The sequence below is a fragment of the Notolepis coatsorum genome, assembly GCF_963971535.1.
Source record: "Notolepis coatsorum genome assembly, chromosome: 1".
In the NCBI taxonomy this organism is placed as follows: Eukaryota; Metazoa; Chordata; class Actinopteri; order Aulopiformes; family Paralepididae; genus Notolepis; species Notolepis coatsorum.
The window spans coordinates 160684360-160703314 of NC_140165.1; the positions used below are offsets into that span (position 1 = coordinate 160684360).

General features: G+C 43.6%; 1 protein-coding gene across 1 annotated transcript in view; it reads left to right on the forward strand.

Moving 5' to 3' along the window:
- The window catches only part of tut7 (terminal uridylyl transferase 7), a 156839-nt gene that overhangs the window by 63874 nt on the left and 74010 nt on the right, over nt 1–18955 (forward strand). Inside the window, exons 8-10 of the mRNA XM_084319881.1 lie at nt 16825–16894; nt 17783–17909; nt 18208–18327. Of these exons, the coding sequence (XP_084176007.1) occupies nt 16825–16894; nt 17783–17909; nt 18208–18327 (317 nt within the window). The remainder of the gene's footprint in view (nt 1–16824; nt 16895–17782; nt 17910–18207; nt 18328–18955) is intronic.

An 18955-nucleotide genomic window follows, 5' to 3' on the forward strand; every position in this document is an offset into this window, starting at 1 on the left:
GTCAGCTAAATGACTAAATGTAGTTCTGTTGCATTTCCAATTTATTTATTTAAATTATAAATTGATCAGGTATCGATAAGGGAATCGATAAAGAATCGAATCGATAAGCAGAATCGATAATGGAATCGTATCGATAAAATCCTATCAATTCCCATCCCTATAGATTAGGGGGCCAGAAAACACAGGTAGTGTGGTAGGGCCTGATTTAGTGTTTCTTAGGGTAGACATGTGGTGGGCCGGTTTTGACTGGTTTAGATGTAGAAGCATATGTAGTCATATCAGGTTAGAAGGCGCACCTGTTTGGATTTGTTTGTTGAATTTATTTTGTTTGTTTGAGTGTTTGGTGAGCATACCTGGTAGCACCTGACCTCCTGCGTGTATGACACGTCTATTTTTTTCTGGGTGGTTGTGTTTTATTTTATTTTTATTTTTTTTGCAAACTAGAAAGGTGCGCTCCGTAGAGCTCACATTTCCACCGCGTTCCCTTCTGGTTGTTATTATTGGCATTAGCATTCTTCAGTGGTTCTTCAGTGGTTCTTCGTGGTTCTTCAATGGTTCGTTAGGGGGTCTTCAGTGGTTCTTTAGTGGTTCTTCGTGGTTCGTTAGTGGTTCTTCGTGACTGTAAGGTAAAGTGGGTAGCTTGTGGTGGTACAGTAACGATGGCTTCCATCAGGGACTTTGTTGATCGCCCGTCTCATGACATGTTGGAGAAGTTTTCCAAGGAACAACTTCTAGAACTTGCTGTACACTACAGGGTAGAGCTTACTGCAAGTGAGAAACGTTTGAAGCCAACTGCCTTGAGTGCTTTAAGGGTGTTACTCATTAGAGAGCAGGTGCTTGAGGAGAGGGTGGAGGAGCCTCCTTTGTCTGACGCGTCTCCGCTATTACCTGGTGCAGAGGGTGAGTGGAGGATTAGGGAGTTGGAATTTAAGGAAAGGCAGCTAGAGCGAGAGCGTGAGGAGAGAGGAGCGTGAGCTTAAGGAGAGAGAGGAGAGAGGAGCGTGAGCTTAAAGAGAGGAAAGAGGAGCGGGAGCTTAAGGAGAGACAAATGTTGCTGGAGCACGAGCGTGCGCAGAAGGAGCTTGAGTTTAAGCATGCTGCCTTACAGGCGGGTGCTCTGCATTCAGAGTCACGTTCCGGTTTTGATGTAGGCAGGAATATTAGGATGGTGCCTCCATTTTTTGAGAAAGACGTGGAAAGATATTTTCCCCTTTTTGAACGGGTGGTCACCACATTGAAGTGGCCTGATACCGCCTGGACACTGCTGCTACAATGTGTTTTAGTTGGTAGGGCACAAGAAGCCTATACTGCTCTGTCCCTTGAACAAAGCGCTGATTATGAGCTTGTTAAAGCTTCCATTTTGAGGGCTTATGAGTTGGTTCCAGAGGCCTATTGTCAGCGTTTTAGAGGCTATCGCAGGTCGGAGGGACAGTCGTATGTTGAATTCGGAAAAGAGAAGGAGAACCTGTTTGACCGGTGGTGCACCTCGCAAAAAGCAGAGTCAAGGGAGCAGCTTAGACAGTTGGTTCTCCTAGAGGAATTTAAAAGGTGTGTTCCTGATAACGTTTCCACACATCTAAATGAGCATAAGGTATCGAAGATGGGCGACACTGCTGTCTTGGCTGATGAGTTTGTGCTAACACACACAAATCTGTCTTTGTAGAGGAGGGCCGTGTGGAGTCCAGGAGTAGTAGGCGTCCTTTTCAGGGGAGCCGGTTCCCGGCACCCGTGTCTGCTGGTCGGTTTACTTCGACTCCTAGGCAAGGTGGCTCTGCTAGTGCATTCCCAGAGGCGGTTATCTGTTTTTACTGTAAGGAGCCTGGTCATATCGTTGCTGGGTGCCCTGTGCTCAAGCAGAAAAATGTAAAAACTGTGGCTCTGGTAGAAATCATGGACAGGACACCTATGCCGACATTAGAGGGTGGGGTGCGAAGTATCAAAGGTGCAGACAGGGAGCTAGAGGGCTCCTCAACGTTTATGATGGATGGATTTGTTTCACTGGTTGGTGCATTAGGATCAAAGCAGGCTATTACAATATGGAGAGATACAGGAGCTTTCCAGTCTCTCATTCTGGATTGGATTTAGCCATTTTCGGAAGATTCTTCATTGCATTCCGGTGCCATTGTTCAGGGCTTTGGAGGAGGCTTTGTGAATACTCCTTTGCATGAGGTCTCGCTAAACTCTCCCTTAGTATCAGGCAATGTTGTTGTAGGAGTGTGTTCTCACATTCCCATAAAGGGGGTGTCTTTCATTCTAGGGAACGATTTGGCCGGTAGCAAAGTGCTGGCTACTCCAGTTGTAATTCCCTTCCCTGTAGTTTCTGAGGTTCCTGATGAGCTCGCACAGAAGCATACAGGAGTGTTTCCTGTGTGTGCGGTAACACGCGCAATGTCAAAGGTCAAATGTGACACCCATGATGTTGTTAACTCAGATTGTGATATGACACTTAGTGACACGTTCTTTGTTGAGTTGAAAAGTGGCCCTGATGAGGGTTTTGGTAAGGTGATACCGTCTCATGAGCAGTTGGTACTAGAGCAAAACAAGGATGTCTCCTTGTCGTCCCTCTTTGAAGAGGCGGTTTTAGAGGATGCAATGATAGATACGTCTCAAGGATACTTTGTTAGCAATGACGTGCTCATGAGAAAGTGGACACCACCTAACCTGTCCAGTCTGGATGACTGGGGCAGTGTGTTTCAGATCGTTGTTCCAGCCGTGTATCGTCCTGATATACTGCATCTAGCACATGATCATGATCTTGCTGGTCACATGGGAGTCAGGAAGACTTATGACCGTGTGCTGAGACATTTTTGTTGGCCTGGTTTGAAGTCGGATGTGGCAGAATATTGCCGCTCGTGCCATGTGTGTCAGGTTGTTGGTAAACCAAACCAGAAGGTCCCTCAGGCTCCTCTGCAGCCTATTCCTGCCGTTGGGGAACCTTTTGAGCGGATCCTCATTGACTGTGTTGGTCCCCTCCCTCGAACTAAGACAGGGAACCAGTACCTTTTGACTATTATGTGTGCAGCGACCCATTTTCCTGAAGCCATTCCTTTACGCAAGATCACAGCCCCATCTATATCCAAAGCTCTGGTTAGGTTTTTTTCGACGTTTGGTTTACCAAAGGTTATTCAATCAGATCAAGGGTCTAACTTCATGTCCTGTCTCTTTGCTCAGGTCCTCCAGCAGTTGTCTATCCAGCATTGCCCTTCCTCTGCCTATCATCCAGAGTCCCAGGGGGCGCTGGAGAGATTTCACCAGACTATCAAAACAATGCTGCGGGCATATTGTACGGAGTTCGAAAAAGACTGGGATGATGGAATCCCTTTGCTTCTGTTTGCTGCTAGGGAGGTAACCCAGGAGTCTCTTGGATTCAGCCCGGCTGAGCTGGTGTTCGGCCACACAGTGAGGGGTCCTTTGAAACTGCTGAAGGAAAAGTGGTTGGCTGACCAGACTCCTTCCTCTACTAACTTGTTGGACTATGTGTGTGACTTCAGGCTTAAGCTTAGTAGAGCATGTGAACTAGCGAAAGAGAACCTAAAGGTAGCCCAAGGAAAAATGAGGCATATCTGGATGACCTGGTTATCCACAGTTCCTCTTGGTCACAACATGTGGAGCATCTGGCGGAAGTGTTCAAGCGGTTGGGTGATGCTAACTTGACAGTTAACCTTGCAAAATGTGAATTTGGACAGGCCACGGTTACCTACCTGGTAGGGCTGCACGATTAATCGTTTTTTAATCGAAATCGCGATTTGGAATGATGCAATTATCAAATCGCCAAGCCTGCAATTAAATTTTTTTATTTAACCAGGAAGTCCCATTGAGATGCAAGATCTCCTTTGCAAGGCCAAGATGACAGCAATAACATTTGCAATACATCACACAGCAATAAAATGTGCGATACATCACACAAGAACATAATAAATGTGCGTATACAATACATCACATGTAAACACAAAGCAGAATAGTCTACATGATAGTAAAAGTGTATAATACAGGGTAATACAGTAATTTTGCAGTTGGGACCCGACTACAGAAAGCAGCAACATTCTTCTTGTAATTTTTTTTTTAAATATGTTATAATCGCATCGCAAATCGCAATCGCAATATCTGTCAGAATAATCGCAATTAGATTATTTCCCAATCGTGCAGCCCTACTACCTGGGTAAGGTGGTTGGACGTGGGCATGTGTGCCCCATTGCAGCTAAGGTGGAGGCTATAGTGGGCTTCCCTGCTCCCCAGGGCTCGAGACTAACGATGTCCCGTCATCCCGGGGACGATCAAATATTGATTTGGGACGAACAGAAATCTTTTTTGGGACGCAACCGGGACGGGGAGGATTTTTTTCTTTTTTTTCACAGGAAATGTAAATTAGCGACTGTCAGTGCGCACATATATTGCTGTCAAATGGTGAATCTAAACGTTGCATGATTAGCCGAATCCAATGTCTATCTCCGTCTCCCAAGGCAGCGATACGCTAATCCAACATCAAGCTTCTACCCACCACTCCTCAGCCAGTCGCGCTGCAGCATCAAGCTCCTACCCACCTCTCCGCAGCCAGTCGCGCTCCAGCAGCAGCATCACACCCCAAATGAATCTCGCTCCAAAAGATTTAAACGTGTTAACAGGTGACTAGGTGAGGGAAATCTCTCTTACCTAGGCTTTCTCCACTGTACAAAAACACAGCGAAAAGTAAAATAAATAAAAAAACACGCTATACTGTCACTGTGGCATCCTCTCAGTGAAGCGAGCACTGTAAACAATAAACATGCTGCGCTATTTGAAGAGGGTGAACACAGCAGAAGATGGAGAACAGTCCCAAACTGACCAACAAGGAACTGCATCCACATCCAGCAATACTACCCCAGGCCCAGGGCCTGAGTCTAAGGTGAGGACACATTTAAATCACAGAAGTGTAATGTTAGTCTATTGGAACTGTATAGAGTTATCGACGCGTTCTAGTTATAGCTGCTTATTATAGCTAACGTTACTGACTAACGTATCAGACTGCCACTGATTAATCCATAGTTCACTATTTTATTCTTATTGTTAATATTATTATATTGTTATTCCTATTTTAGTCCTATATTGACCTAAATGTTTATTGTTGTTCAATGTGAGCTAGGGATGCTCGATATTGGCTTTTTTACCGATACCGATATTCCGATATTGTCCAACTCTTAATTTCCGATACCGATATCAACCGATATCAACCGATACCGATATATGCAGGGTTTCCCCGTCCAAAAAACTGAATAATTTCAGGTAACTAATCATTTCACTGGATATATATATAACAAATATTGTTATTGTTTTTTTTTGTTTTTAAACCGATACCGATATTTTCCGATATCACATTTTACTGCCGATATCGGCCGATAATATCGGTCGGCCGATAATATCGGACATCCCTAAATGTGAGCGATACATAGTCTGCTCTGTAGTGCCGAATTTCCCTCGGGATTATTAAAGGATTTCTATTCGATTCTATACTAACACGTAATGTTACTACCATTGCAAGTTAATTGGCATAACGTTACATTTATCGAAACGAACGCGGAGAAATAGACGACAGGCTATAGGCAAACTTCACTTCAGCTACACAATGAATCCATATTCAGTGAGGAGGGCCATCTGGAATTTAGCAGCAGTTCGACCAGGAGGACAGCACGATCTAAGGGACATGTTTCATTACTAGTCAAGTGTCATTACTTTAGTTATCAAAGGTGGAATCTCTGGACGCAATGACATTATATAGTTTAAAGCTAAACGACGTTTTTCTTTCTTGTTAGAAGAGGGATAACTTATTCAGTTAGATTTGATTTGATCTTTATTTATCTCTAACATTTTCAACCATAAACACACACATTTGTAATAACAAAAAAAACTAAAACAAAATAAAATACAAATATATTTTCCTATGGAAGGAATAATCAACATGGCTCCAATTGGTTGCACCGTGACCAAATATCCCTATACTAGCACCTTGTTAAACACTTTATATATATATATATATATATATATATATATATATATATATATATATATATATATATATATATTTATTTTTAATTATTCTTGTGAAATCTTTCCACTTGGGAGCCTTTTGACTAAATCAATTTATTCTCCCCTTCTCTGAATGGTGTTTCTTATGGCAATAACAACTATAGACGACAAAACCAAAGTAAAGAAACATTTGATTTTTGGGACGGTTACATTCATTTTGGGACGGTTAAAATTGTATTTCGGGACTGTTCTGGGACGGTGGTGAAAAAAGTTAGTCTGGAGCCCTGCTGCTCCCATCACCAGGCGGGAGTTAAAGCGCTTCCTAGGTATGGCAGGGTACTATAGGAGTTTCTGTAGGAACTTTGCTTCTGTTGTTGCCCCTTTGACCAATCTGCTCAGTCCTAAGGTACCTTTCGTGTGGACTGAGACTTGTCAACAGTCTTTTGAGAGCATCAAGGGTATTCTGATTAGCGCTCCCGTTCTGTCGGCTCCCGATTTTCAACTGCCATTCAAGTTGGCAGTGGATGCTAGTGACCTCGGTGCTGGAGCCGTCCTCCTGCAAGAGGATGCATTAGAGGTGGAGCACCCAGTGTGCTACTTTTCTACAAAGTTTGACAGGCATCAACTGCACTACTCTACTATAGAGAAGGAGGCGCTTGCTTTGGTTCTTGCCTTGAACCATTTTGATGTTTACGTTGGATCCTCCAGTTTACCCCTTGTTGTGTATACAGACCATAACCCTTTGGTTTTTCTTCGCAGCATGGTGAACTCGAACCATCGTTTGATGCGATGGAGTTTGTTCCTCCAAGCGTATAACTTGGATATTCACCACATTCGTGGGAGGGACAACGTGCTAGCAGACGCCCTCTCACGGTCATAGTACCGGTGTTTGTGGTACCCGTTGTCGCTGTTGTGGTAGTGGCCCTGACAACTAATGTGTCACAGTTGTTTTTTTGTTTTGTTTATGGGTTGTTGTGTAGTGGTTGCCTCTTGAGCAACCAGTTTGGTGGGGGAGGTGTTATGTACTAGGAGCCTGATCACTCCTGTGTCACTGTGCATGCAGGCCTGATCACTCCTGTGTCACGGGGCATGCAGGTGAGGGCTGCCAATTAGCTAATTGCTGCTGATTGGCTACCTGCTGGCAGCTTTAAAACCAGCCCTGGTAACACACATGCAGGGTCTGTGGTTAGAGAAGTGTTGGGTAACAGATAGCTATCACGGTCTTCTGTCCTTGTACTTTAGTTTACACCAGTAATTCCTTAATAGAGTAGCATTTTGAGTTTGAGCACGGGGTTTTGGTGTTGGTTTGCACATAGGTTGCGGGCCTTTGAGCCAGGGTCGTAACACACACCAAAGTAAAAAAAAAAAAAAAAAAAAAAAAGTTGAGAAAAAGAAAAAATAATATTTTTATTTTTATTTTTTTTAACTTTGATTTTTTTTTTAATGTTCGAAGCTTGTGCCATCGAACAAAGCTTCGAAGTATTTAAGACAGCCCTAAAATCCCGTGACCCACCCATCCTAACATGGAGTGGAACCAGGGAGCCTTCCCCCTCCCTGTGACGCGCTGCTCCTCAGCCGACAGGGAAAACGGACAGGCAGGAGGTCCCACCTCCCGGCCAATCAGTAAAGGGGGGGGGGGGGGGATTTTATCAGCCCACCCCTCATGACCCCTCACCCCTGATACGATGCAACGACAAAGCAGAGCCATGACACCAGTCATAGCGTGCTACATGAAAGCGCATTATACCTGTTAGGGTAACAGCTTCACATTCTGCACGCCAGCCACGGACGATAACCTCGTTTATGCAAAAACAACCCTCTATCACAATAAAAAAGGCAAACCGGGGAATAATTTCACCCACCCCTCACCACCTTACCCCTGATACGACGCCAAATGTGTAGAGTAAAAGCTTTACATCATGCAAACCAGCACAGCCGAAAACCAAATGTAGTGAAGTAACATATGTTTTGTTAAACAAAAACATCGTTATTAACAAAAAACATTCGGGAGGGGAAGGAAGAGTGGGGTAATGTCCAATGGACACCTTACCTGCACCAACGAACGCAGGACGAAAGGCCGCAACACAGGTTGGTCCACCACGTTGACGAAGGCCTCTCGCTGGCCAGGCCAGAAGAAGCAATGGCCGGAGCCTTGCTCCGGCGTGACGCCCCCCTCATGCAGCCGGTCATGGTGCAGGCCCGACGGCATCTTCTGCCAAAGATGACGTCGTAGTCAGAGTGCCAGGGCCTGCTATTCTCACAGCTACGCCAATGGTTGTCGCACAAGCTAAAACAGCTAACTCTAGGCTAACTGATAGCATCAAGCTAAAGTTCCCAGCCGAGCGCAGCCGGCAGCTAACGTCGTAGCTAAACAGCTAACTGGCTAACAGTTGGCTCATACCGGCTATCGCTAGCTACTAGCTAACGCAGAAGCAAGCTAAGCGGCTACTACTGAAAACTGTACAACGTGAGAAAAGCAATACAGGCCAACACTTCAGACAGCCGCTGTCTTTTCCTCTTCTTATCCGAAGAAAAAAGGGAAAAAGGTAACAAGCCCCTCTCCAGAACGGTGTTTACCAGACACAGCTGTGTCGGCAGCAAGCCCCTCGTTGTACGTGGGCTGTAGCCGACCTGAGCTTGGAGATATTCTCATAATGAACACCAAGCTCATCTCCCTCGCACCGGGTGTTTTTCATCTTGAAAAGCGGGGCCAGCACAGCGACGGAGGGTATCCGTTTGTCCAGAGACCCGGGGAATTGAACCGCAGATTCGGAATCACGGTCCCAGGAAAACAAAGCTACAACTTCACTTGAGGAGGAGCTAATGTTATCGTGGGGCATCAGACTAGAACCCCCTCCACGCCGCTAAGGGGCAGCAAAAAGGATCCTAGCCTGGAGCCGACCTTCATAAGCTGTGCAGATGTCCCCCAACAACTGACACACCTGGCGCCCGTGTCGCAAAAAACATCACCCGCCCGGAGAGGCCGTCAGCTCTCACACGGCCGATCGCCTCCCAAGCAAAGTGTCCAGCTGCAGAGCCGGAGGCAATGCCGGCGGGATTGCTCAGCGACGCGCGCCCCTAATGCGAAGCGCCGGTGGAGGTCAGAATGATCATCTCCTCTAGACACTCCGGTGGCGAAGACATTATCGCTGTATTTCCTCTAAAAATAGTGAGAGAGAAAACAAAGATAATGTCAACGCAGCTCCTTTTCTCCAATAACGTAACTCCTTTCCAATAACTATTTCGGCACTAAACTAAAGTGGTGTATACAGTCACTTTACGGTGGTGAAAATAGGGAAGGAGCTGTTAGTGTGGCCACGACCCGGCTTATGTAGAGGAGCGGATGTGGGTGTGGCCAGGCGGATGGGTGTGTACATGTGGAGAAAAATGATTCATTGTTAGATTGGATAAAGGGATAGTTCCACTAGAGAGCAGAGCGTAAGCTATACGATAATATAACATTACCACCACCATGCTTCACTGATGAGGTGTTATGCTTTGGGTCATGAGCACTTCCTTCCCTTCCATACTCTTCTTTTCCCATCCTTCTGGTATAAGTTGATCTTTGTCTCATCTGTCCATTGTTTTGGCAACTTCTAATCTGATCGTCCTGTTTTTGAGGCTCACCAATGGGGTTTATATCTTGTGGTGAACCCTCCGTATTCACTCTGGTGAAGTCTTTGTAGGATTTGGCGCAACCCAATGACGAGTGTAGTCTTTTGAGAGAGACCCAGGGCTTTCGGTGGGCTTTCGAATAAAAATAAAAAAAAACTACACTTCCCAGCTCACGCCAGCCCCTGTCAATCATCTGACTTTTTAAAATAAAATGTCTGGATCATATCTCACGTCGGGAACAAACCTGAACGTTATTGCCATAAATTAGAACAGTTAGGTAGATAAACTTTCTGTGAACGTCTAGCAAAGAACGGCGTTGCAATCTAAGGAAAAATGGCGGAGAAATCGACATTATAAAAAAGTAACTGTACTTACAGTAGATTTGATTCACAGTTTGTGAATCACTCCTCCAGATTGAACTCTGCCATTGGAAAGGTGATATTTGGCCCGATCCATAGATGTGCGACTTGGCCATAATAAGGTCATTTATAGGCCTGATATTCTATAATCATGTGTCCGGATGGCAGAATTCAGTACTGTATCTACAAATCCTTCCGTTTAATCATCTTCCCTTTATTCATTTGCTTAGATTTCTTGTACACGTGATCTCAAGACGGTGCTGAATGTGCTCAGTGGCAATATTTCATGTCTGGTCAATTTTAACATGGTGTTATTCACCGTCAAAATTTAAAATAAAATTGATATTCTCCTTTTTGGTTCATTACAATTTACTCAAGCCTGGTAACGGGCACAATATTTCTGACACTGGGAATACATTCCCTGAGATCCATAGATGTCCCTAGATACCAAGAACATGCAAATGGACCTTGTAGAAGTGGAGCAATCTTCCATTTACTTAGGTATGTATTTTTAGGCGGATTTTCAGAAAATGGGGCTAGGGCTTAAAGGCCAACCTTCACGTTGTATTTTTGTTCAATAAACAATGTGGACTAGGCCAACGGTGACTTTCATGAAGAAGGAAAAAAAAAGTATTGAAATTGACCCAGTTTTAGCGTTTTTATCAAACATTTTGTCTGCCCAACACAATTTTTAATCAATGGTTCATAACGTGCGTGTGTAATCGAAATGATCTCGTCACAACAGGTGCAGGGCACCAGGGGGCTCACCAGGGGGCGCTGAGAGTCACACACAGCTAGTGGCAGGCACTGCAGGCAGAGAGCCTTGCTACCATAGATATATGCTTGCTACTACTAGCCGAATGAAAATGTATCTGTTTCACCTAACACTATTGCTCCGTGATTATAGCCATCCATCTCTAAAGCTAACCACTATTTGTAAAAGCCACAACCACGTTACCATATTTGTAATAATGTAAATTATTGTGTCGGTGTACATATTGTGTTTATAACGTTAGTAGCTAACATAGCTTAGCTTGGTAGCTATTGTGCTAACAACATATCCCGACATCCGGCTCGCTGGCCGGCATGAACGGCCGACCCAAAATGGTTCTCTCCTCTCTGTACACCCCGTCCCCACGGGTACCCTGCCGGGGGGCCCATGGACGCGGCGGCGGCGGCAGCCGTAGGGTGCTCGAGCCCGTAACACGATAGCTATGAGCTAACTAACGCTACAGGCTCAAACACCCTACGGCCGCCGCTGTTGTCGCGTCCACAAGCTCCTCCGCAGGACACCCGCGAGGACGGGGGCACACAAAGAGGAGAGAACGGCGGAGCTATAGGCTAACTGTGATGCACCGAGTGGGCCACCATTGATCTACATGCCCCGATCTCAAATGGTTCACGACAGTAGACATAATGCTAACGTTAGCCAGCGCCATATATCGAGTAGTACTATGACCCGGACGGGCAAGGCATACGTTTCCTGAAGTGACGTCACGGCCGTGCTAGCGTCTGATAAGCTTTTAGATTCGGCTCATTAATATGCACCTGTAGTGACGTCGGCGTTTGATAAGCTTTTTTGATTCGCGCGTGCATGTTATTCGTGCGTGGACCTTTTTAACTTTTTCGGAGTTGCATTTTCGGTGTCAAATGGAAAAAAATAAATAATGAAATTATATACCAATGATGTAAACTACCCATAATTGATCAGTAGGGTTTAACCTAGATGTTGGGCTTTAAGAGGTTAATGATATTTTACAATCGGCGTGGTTGTTTTGATCTTGAGGTGCCCAGGGCCCAGGAGTTCAAAACTTTTAATCCCTATCTGATCCGATTTTTAAATCTGATTTTTTTGTGATCCAGGATCAGACAACTTGGCCAGATTTTGTCCCGGTATTTCAAAGCAATCCAGGATAGGATCACCCTGATCCAGATTCAGACTTTTCAAGATTACTAGATCCTGAATATCGGTGCTTAAATCCTACCGATCTCTTTAGTGGATATGAAAAAAAGGATGACAAGGACCACATTGCAGAGACATCTATAATGTCTAATTATATTGTTAAATACATAAAATTAAACAAATACTCCCACTAGGGTAACAAAAAAAAACATTCATTCAAAGGCAGCTGATCGTCCAGGCGTGCTTTGAGGGGCTGAATTCTAAGTGAGGTTTCAGTTTACTGAAGGTGATGAGTGATGACAGATGGTGGACTTTTTTTTGTTGAAGATATTTGTTCTTTAATCTAAATTACATTTGTGATTGACAATCTTTGTTGTGATACTTTTATGAGCATAAACATTTATGTCATCAACATTTGGTTGAAAACAAAATAGGCCACCACAAATGTGAACAAAAGATAAAAAATTTAATTGATTTGCCATGAAGGCAAAAATGTTGTATTATTTCAGTTAACAAACTTTGCCATCTTATTTATATTGAAACATATTTTTAAATAAATTGTATATTACATTTTGCTCCGGTAATCCACTGGAATGTTGGTTTGAACTACCTGTTTTGAAGATTTTATCCAGATTAAATCTTTGATTTGTTTTCCTGATCTGATCGGATATCAAAGTGATCCTAATCCTGTTTTTTGGTTTTGAACTACCCAAAATCCAAATCTGAGCCAATCAGATAGGGATTAAAAGTTTTGAACTCCTGGGCCCAGATGTTCACAAAAGCATCTGTTGATCACCAAGATTAGCTTGGTAGCATTAACTAGTGCGTGTGTGTACAGATCTTATGAGCAGCACATGCTGAGGCGCAACCTATGTATCACATGGGTGTATCTCACCTAGAATGAGGGAGCGAGGTGCAGGAAAATAATTCTTTGGTGCCCTTTTTAGGTAGAGGCAGCAACATCTAGGTTTTCTTTTCTAGGTTTTTGAGCCATCATGGATCCAGATGGTCGCTCACTCACTCGCTCGCTCACTCAGTACCTCATGGACTCCCCCTAGCTTCACCAGGTTGCAATCACAGCCCTTACACAAAATAAATACATTATAATGCAAAGTTAAACCTAAGAACAGTGTTACATTTTGGCCAAATTATGTCGAGTGATTAAAGGAAAGTTGGCCGTTAATTAATAGTGGCGGATATAGGCCCCCCTTTGGCAAGTTTTGTGTTGGTACGATGAGGTTTTAACTTTTGAATCACTTGAGTGGCGCACCGATGCCATGCTCTTCCTGTAAGTACATGTCGTACCTGCACTCCTTTGCACCAATACGGAGCTGTCCAGTAGGCTTGGGCGGTATGACTTTTTTCATACCGTTATACCTTGATTACCTAATACCCCGGTATACGGTATATGTCGGTATGACTTTCATTATCGGGGGGGGGGGGGGGGGGGGGGGGGGTGGCAACCCGGGTTACCAAGTAAACAAATCACGGAGATGGCCAGTTAGCCCGCAGCATCTAGTGCTAACGTTAAGCTCTCAGAATGGTAGCAGTCCTCCCGCAGCATCTAGTGCTAACGTTAGCTCTCAGAATGGTAGCAGTTAGCCCGCAGCATCTAGTGCTAACGTTAGCTCTCAGAATGGTAGCAGTTAGCCCGCAGCATCTAGTGCTAACGTTAGCTCTCAGAATGGTAGCAGTTAGCCTGCAGCATCTAGTGCTAACGTTAGCTCTCAGAATGGTAGCAGTTAGCCCGCAGCATCTAGTGCAGGGGTCAGCAACCTTTTTGACATGGAGTGCCTGTTTGAAATATAGTTGTAACTAGTGTGCCTCAACAATATTCCATGCATCGTAATTTTTTTCTTCTCATAATCAGGTCTTTTTAATGATATTTTTTACATTATTACATCATTATTGTTATTGTTATTATTAACAATATTATTATGATGGTTGTATCAACCCTAAATCTGAGTTGGGGGGGGGGGGGAATGCAATGCAGACAAACAGCTGCATACAGTGCGACCATTTCACTCACATTTGCCCATTCATTTTTGGACACATCACACACCATCGGTGTGTGTACTGTACGTGTGCTGTCATAGCTCCACCTACAGGCCTAATGGAGAACACCAGGAGAACACCAGGATGTGAATGGAGGGTGAATGTGAGGTATATCGTGTAAATAAGTTTTGATTGATCGCAAGACTACACTGTAAAAAAAAATATATTAGTTACCAGAACTTAAAAATATTGAGTTCAGTTACTGTGCATTAAGGTTTTCAGTTTTCAATCCATAATAAGTTAACAGAAAAATAAGTACACAACCACATTATTTCAACCTAATAAAACTATGTTTATTGTCATTGTTTTAAGAACACAAGTTGACTTGGTAATACTCACATTTTGAGTAAAAAAATGGCTTTTAACATGTGCAATGTTCAATGAAATGGAAAAATAAATAATACAATTTGTTGATTAATCCCACTGGTCACAATGGTGACCGTAATAATGTTTTTGTTATAAGGCTCTGCAAATGTTACTGAATGATGTAGCAATGTATTTCCAGCTAAATTGAAATAATAAACAAATAAAGGGTCTCAATTAAATATGTGGAAGTAAAAAGAACCTGTGGGAGGATTTCAACAAGATAAATGCGACAACAGTGCAAAATAGTTCACTATAATATTTCAAAGCAAAAAAAAAAAATTTATAAAAAAAGAATTTAATAATATTATTTTTTTTATTTTTTTTTAGTGCTGCCCCGTGTGCCTATGCAAATGCCCCCGCGTGCCTATGCAGGCACGCGTGCCTAGGGTTGCCTACCCCTGATCTAGTGCTAACGTTAGCTCTCAGAATGGTAGCAGTCCTCCCGCAGCATAGTGCTAACGTTAAGCTCTCAGAATGGTAGCAGTTCGCCCGCAGCATCCTACACACAACAACAACACACACTATCGTCACAACGCTTTACGGTATTTTCACAGCACTGTCGCAACATTACCGTAAAGCGTGAACACCGTTGTGATCATACACAACACTACAGTTAGCTCTCAGAATAGCCAGTTAGCCCGCAGCACCAGCAACGGTAAGCGTGTCTCATTTAATTTCACTCACTGAAGCGGGGTTCCCCTCCTCCTCCTCCTGTGTGTAGAGACAACCAGCTCTGCATGGCTCGCCCCACTAGTGAGGACTAGTCTCGCCCTCTGCTGGTGCGTGTGTGCACTACAACAAAACTCTGTTTAGACGGTATTGATTTTCATACCGTCGGTATTTCGAAATACCCCGGTATACCGTCATACCGCCCAAGCCTACTGTCCAGTTTCATATTTACACACAGACCCAGACGGAGGTCATTTAGAAGAAAAGAACAGTATTTTATTGTCAATGTAACTATGTACACAAGGCAAGTTAAATGAGTTTTCGCCTATCCCTCCTAGTTACTCACACACAGTCCACACAGTCCACACATATGCATTTCATCAGAGCCCAGGGTCGCCTGCAGTGCAGCTTCCCTGGAGCACTTTTGGCATTCAGTGCTTTGCTCAAGGGCACTTAGGCAGAGATGCTGGTCACCAGCCACCCTTCAGTCACCAGCTCACAACAGGAATACACCCTCTTCTCAATGGCGGGGACCGAACCAGCGACTTTTCGGTTACTAGTCGGCCACTTTACCTCTAGGCCATCCTACCTCCCTTACTGACGGTCCTATGTCACATATTCCACTGGACGAACAGCGGTTTCAATTGGCAAGATATTTCCTCGAAGGGATTAAGAAAAGACCGGAGTATAATGTTGTTTTATCCATATCTTGTTATCCATATCTGTCTGAATATACCTGTATATAATCCTTCTATATACCTGCATATAACCCGTATAACTTTGTATGATAGCATGTACAATTATGCTGTATATACCATATATATGTGTATTTATTCTTACCATATATCTTATCTACATCTGTCTGTATATACCTGCATATAATCCTTTTTACATATCTGTCGATACTATATCTATATCTGTACATATCCCTTACCTACTCTTACTAGTTATGCTGCTGGTCAGTATGACTACGACCATAGTGTCTTTATACCTGCGTCATTGTACTACAACTTTGTACATACACCTGATTAGCACTAATACTCGGTAGTACTCATTTGTATATTTTATACCCAGTTTAATCACCTGTACATTGTATATTACTTTTGCACTTTACTGCTACATTTGCACTCTGGTTGAATCAATCAATCAATCAGATTTATTTATATAGCACATTTCACGTGACGCGTGTCAACCAAAGTGCTGTACAGAGGGTAGATACACATAGATACAAGAGTTTTATTTGTCACGGCATGCAGGTATACAGTGAAATGCGGGGGGTCTCGCCCGCAACGATGTGCATAATACAAGTAATAATATAAGAGTCCAACCAATAGAGCGACATAGTGCAGTAAACAAAGACAAGAATCACACTCCGTTTTATGGGAGGGCACACAGGCAAACACATAGGAAAACAGGGCATGAGTCAGTGAACGGGAAAGGCTAGTAGGTAGAAGTGGGTTTTGAGCCTCGATTTGAAGTCATGTATCGAGGGGGCAAGCCTAATGGAGGTGGGGATGCTGTTCCACAGTTCAGGGGCTGCGATAGCAAAGGCACGGCCCCCCCTGAGCTTAAGGTTAGACCTCCGGACTGTCAGGAGCCTCTGATTGGCTGACCTGAGGGACCTGGTGTTGGAATAGGGGGATAGGAGGTCTGAGATGTAGGAGGGGGGCTGACCATTAAGGGCTTTAAAAACAAATGGGAGAACCTTAAAATCTATACTGTAGCGTACTGGGAGCCAATGAAGGGAGGCAAGGACAGGGGTGATGTGGTCTCTCTTGCCAAACTTCTTTTCGTTGTACTGTACTTGTGCTGTATGATCACGATACGTTTTAATCTAGTCTAATCTTGTGCTTTCAGCTCTGTTTGTTGACCTGGAGGCTGACTTCCACGCCAGGGTGCCTGTGGTCATCTGCAAAGAGCAAAAGAGGTGTGGCATCTCCCGTCATTTGCTGTACAGTTCTGATCCTCCGCCTTCTTGTCGACTGGTTCCTTTACCCGACTGTTCCACGTTTATCTAATGGGAGCCTCTCACGGAACCGTTGGGAATGCCCACTTTTTCACCCGACGCCATGTTGGAAGTGACTATGGTTGTAGTGTAAACTGCAGTTAGCTGCAGTGGTGGCACAAGACGGATACTTCACATTGGAAGAGATATCCTAACAACCGATTCAAATCTGAGTGGAGTTGTAACATAAAGCTTTTTCTCAACTTTTACATCAGGATTGGAGCAACTCTCCCACTGCACAGAAATTAAGCATTTTATTCGTTTTTTCGTCAATCTTCCAACATGGCAGAAAATAACCACGGGTAACCACTCCAAACATTACCCAACAGGTATACATTGGACACTAAAATGGACATTGTATTAAAGGTGCTATAGATAACATTCAGCCAGACCAAAAGAATGGTGTGATTACATAGGGTACGATAATTATTTTCATTATTGTACACTGTGCCATCATTCAGATCAAACTGTCAAACAAGTTTGTACAAACTAGTTCATACTAGTTGTCAGAAATGCATTTTATATGCCTTTATAAAAGCCCTGTGGATGTATTTGTCGACATACAGTTTTTATCTATAGCACCTTTAACTCCATGTGGAACTTTTCAGTGCCACCATTATAGGAAATTAACATAAGAGAATCCATTCTAACTGAAGAAATGAAATTGTTGATCCTAACTGTAAATAATGAATTTCCCGTTAGATAAATTTGGAATAATTGTCCATTAGCCAACATTGTCATCCCCAATAAGCAGCTTGCATTAGAATCTTTGGCAAAACGTCAGAGCTGATGGTGTCATTCTTCCCACAGCGACCTGGTCTGCAAAGTGAGCGCAGGGAATGATAACGCCTGCCACACCACCGCCTATCTCTCTGCCTTAGCCAATCAGGAGCCTCTCCTCCTTCCGTTGGTTGTTGGCTTCAGACACTGGGCGCGGGTGAGTTCCCAATAGAGCTGCCAACCTGCCAATCTCCACAGTAGCCAGGCAACTGTAAAGAGGATTGCTGGGATTGCATAATGATTTTGACAATTTCCATGGTTTTAAAAGTATTCAAAAAATAATAATAAAAAAAAGAATCATGAATGTTTGAAAAATAATAATATAAATTCACTCCTGCGAAGGAATCCTGTAGTAATAGTGGCCCAGCCTCAAATAACCCCTGGACCTTTAAAAAAATGTCAACATCTCATGTTGATTGTCTTATCAACCATGTGTTGTTGTGTCTGGGGTTTAGATCTGCAGTGTGGACCGTGCAGAGGAGGGCGGTCTGCCTCCCTACGTCCTTGCCCTCATGGTCATCTACTTCCTACAACAGCGCAAAGAGCCCCTCCTACCCACCTACCTGAACCGTGAGGTCTGTGTGTCCCTTGTTCTCCTGTTCTTCTGTCCCCACTTGGAAGGAAAACAAGAATTTCTCTATCTATGTGGGGACATTGGCTGGACCCCCATAAGGACAAGGGTCTTTAGGCTATTGTTGGGTTATGTGATTTTATTTTATTCTAATCAAATGATAAGAAACGGCAAAACAACACAATATATTAAGTGGACAAAATGCATGTATTTAAATGTACCAATTAGCCAGAAATATAAACGTAAATAAAGAAACTAAACACAATTTGTCTACCCTGTTTCCTATATAGGTGCTTATTAACACTTTGAGTGCCGTGCTGTTTTCGGGCCCCATCTATGCAATGTCACGCTTTAAACTATAGGAGTCAGTCACCTTGTTTGTAGAGCTATAACTATATTCTATATTATAGCTATGGATACAATACTATGGTCATTTGATAGTGACTTTCTTCCGGTCAATCAGTGTTAATTTTGTTGACTAAATTGATGACGAAAGATGTTCGTCAACGAAGGTTTTTTTTCATGACTACAACGAGACGTGACGTCACGTTATTGAAGACCATGTCACGCTAACGAGACTAAATAGTTTATTAAATATCGTTGACCACAACTGAGGACACAAAAATGTAATT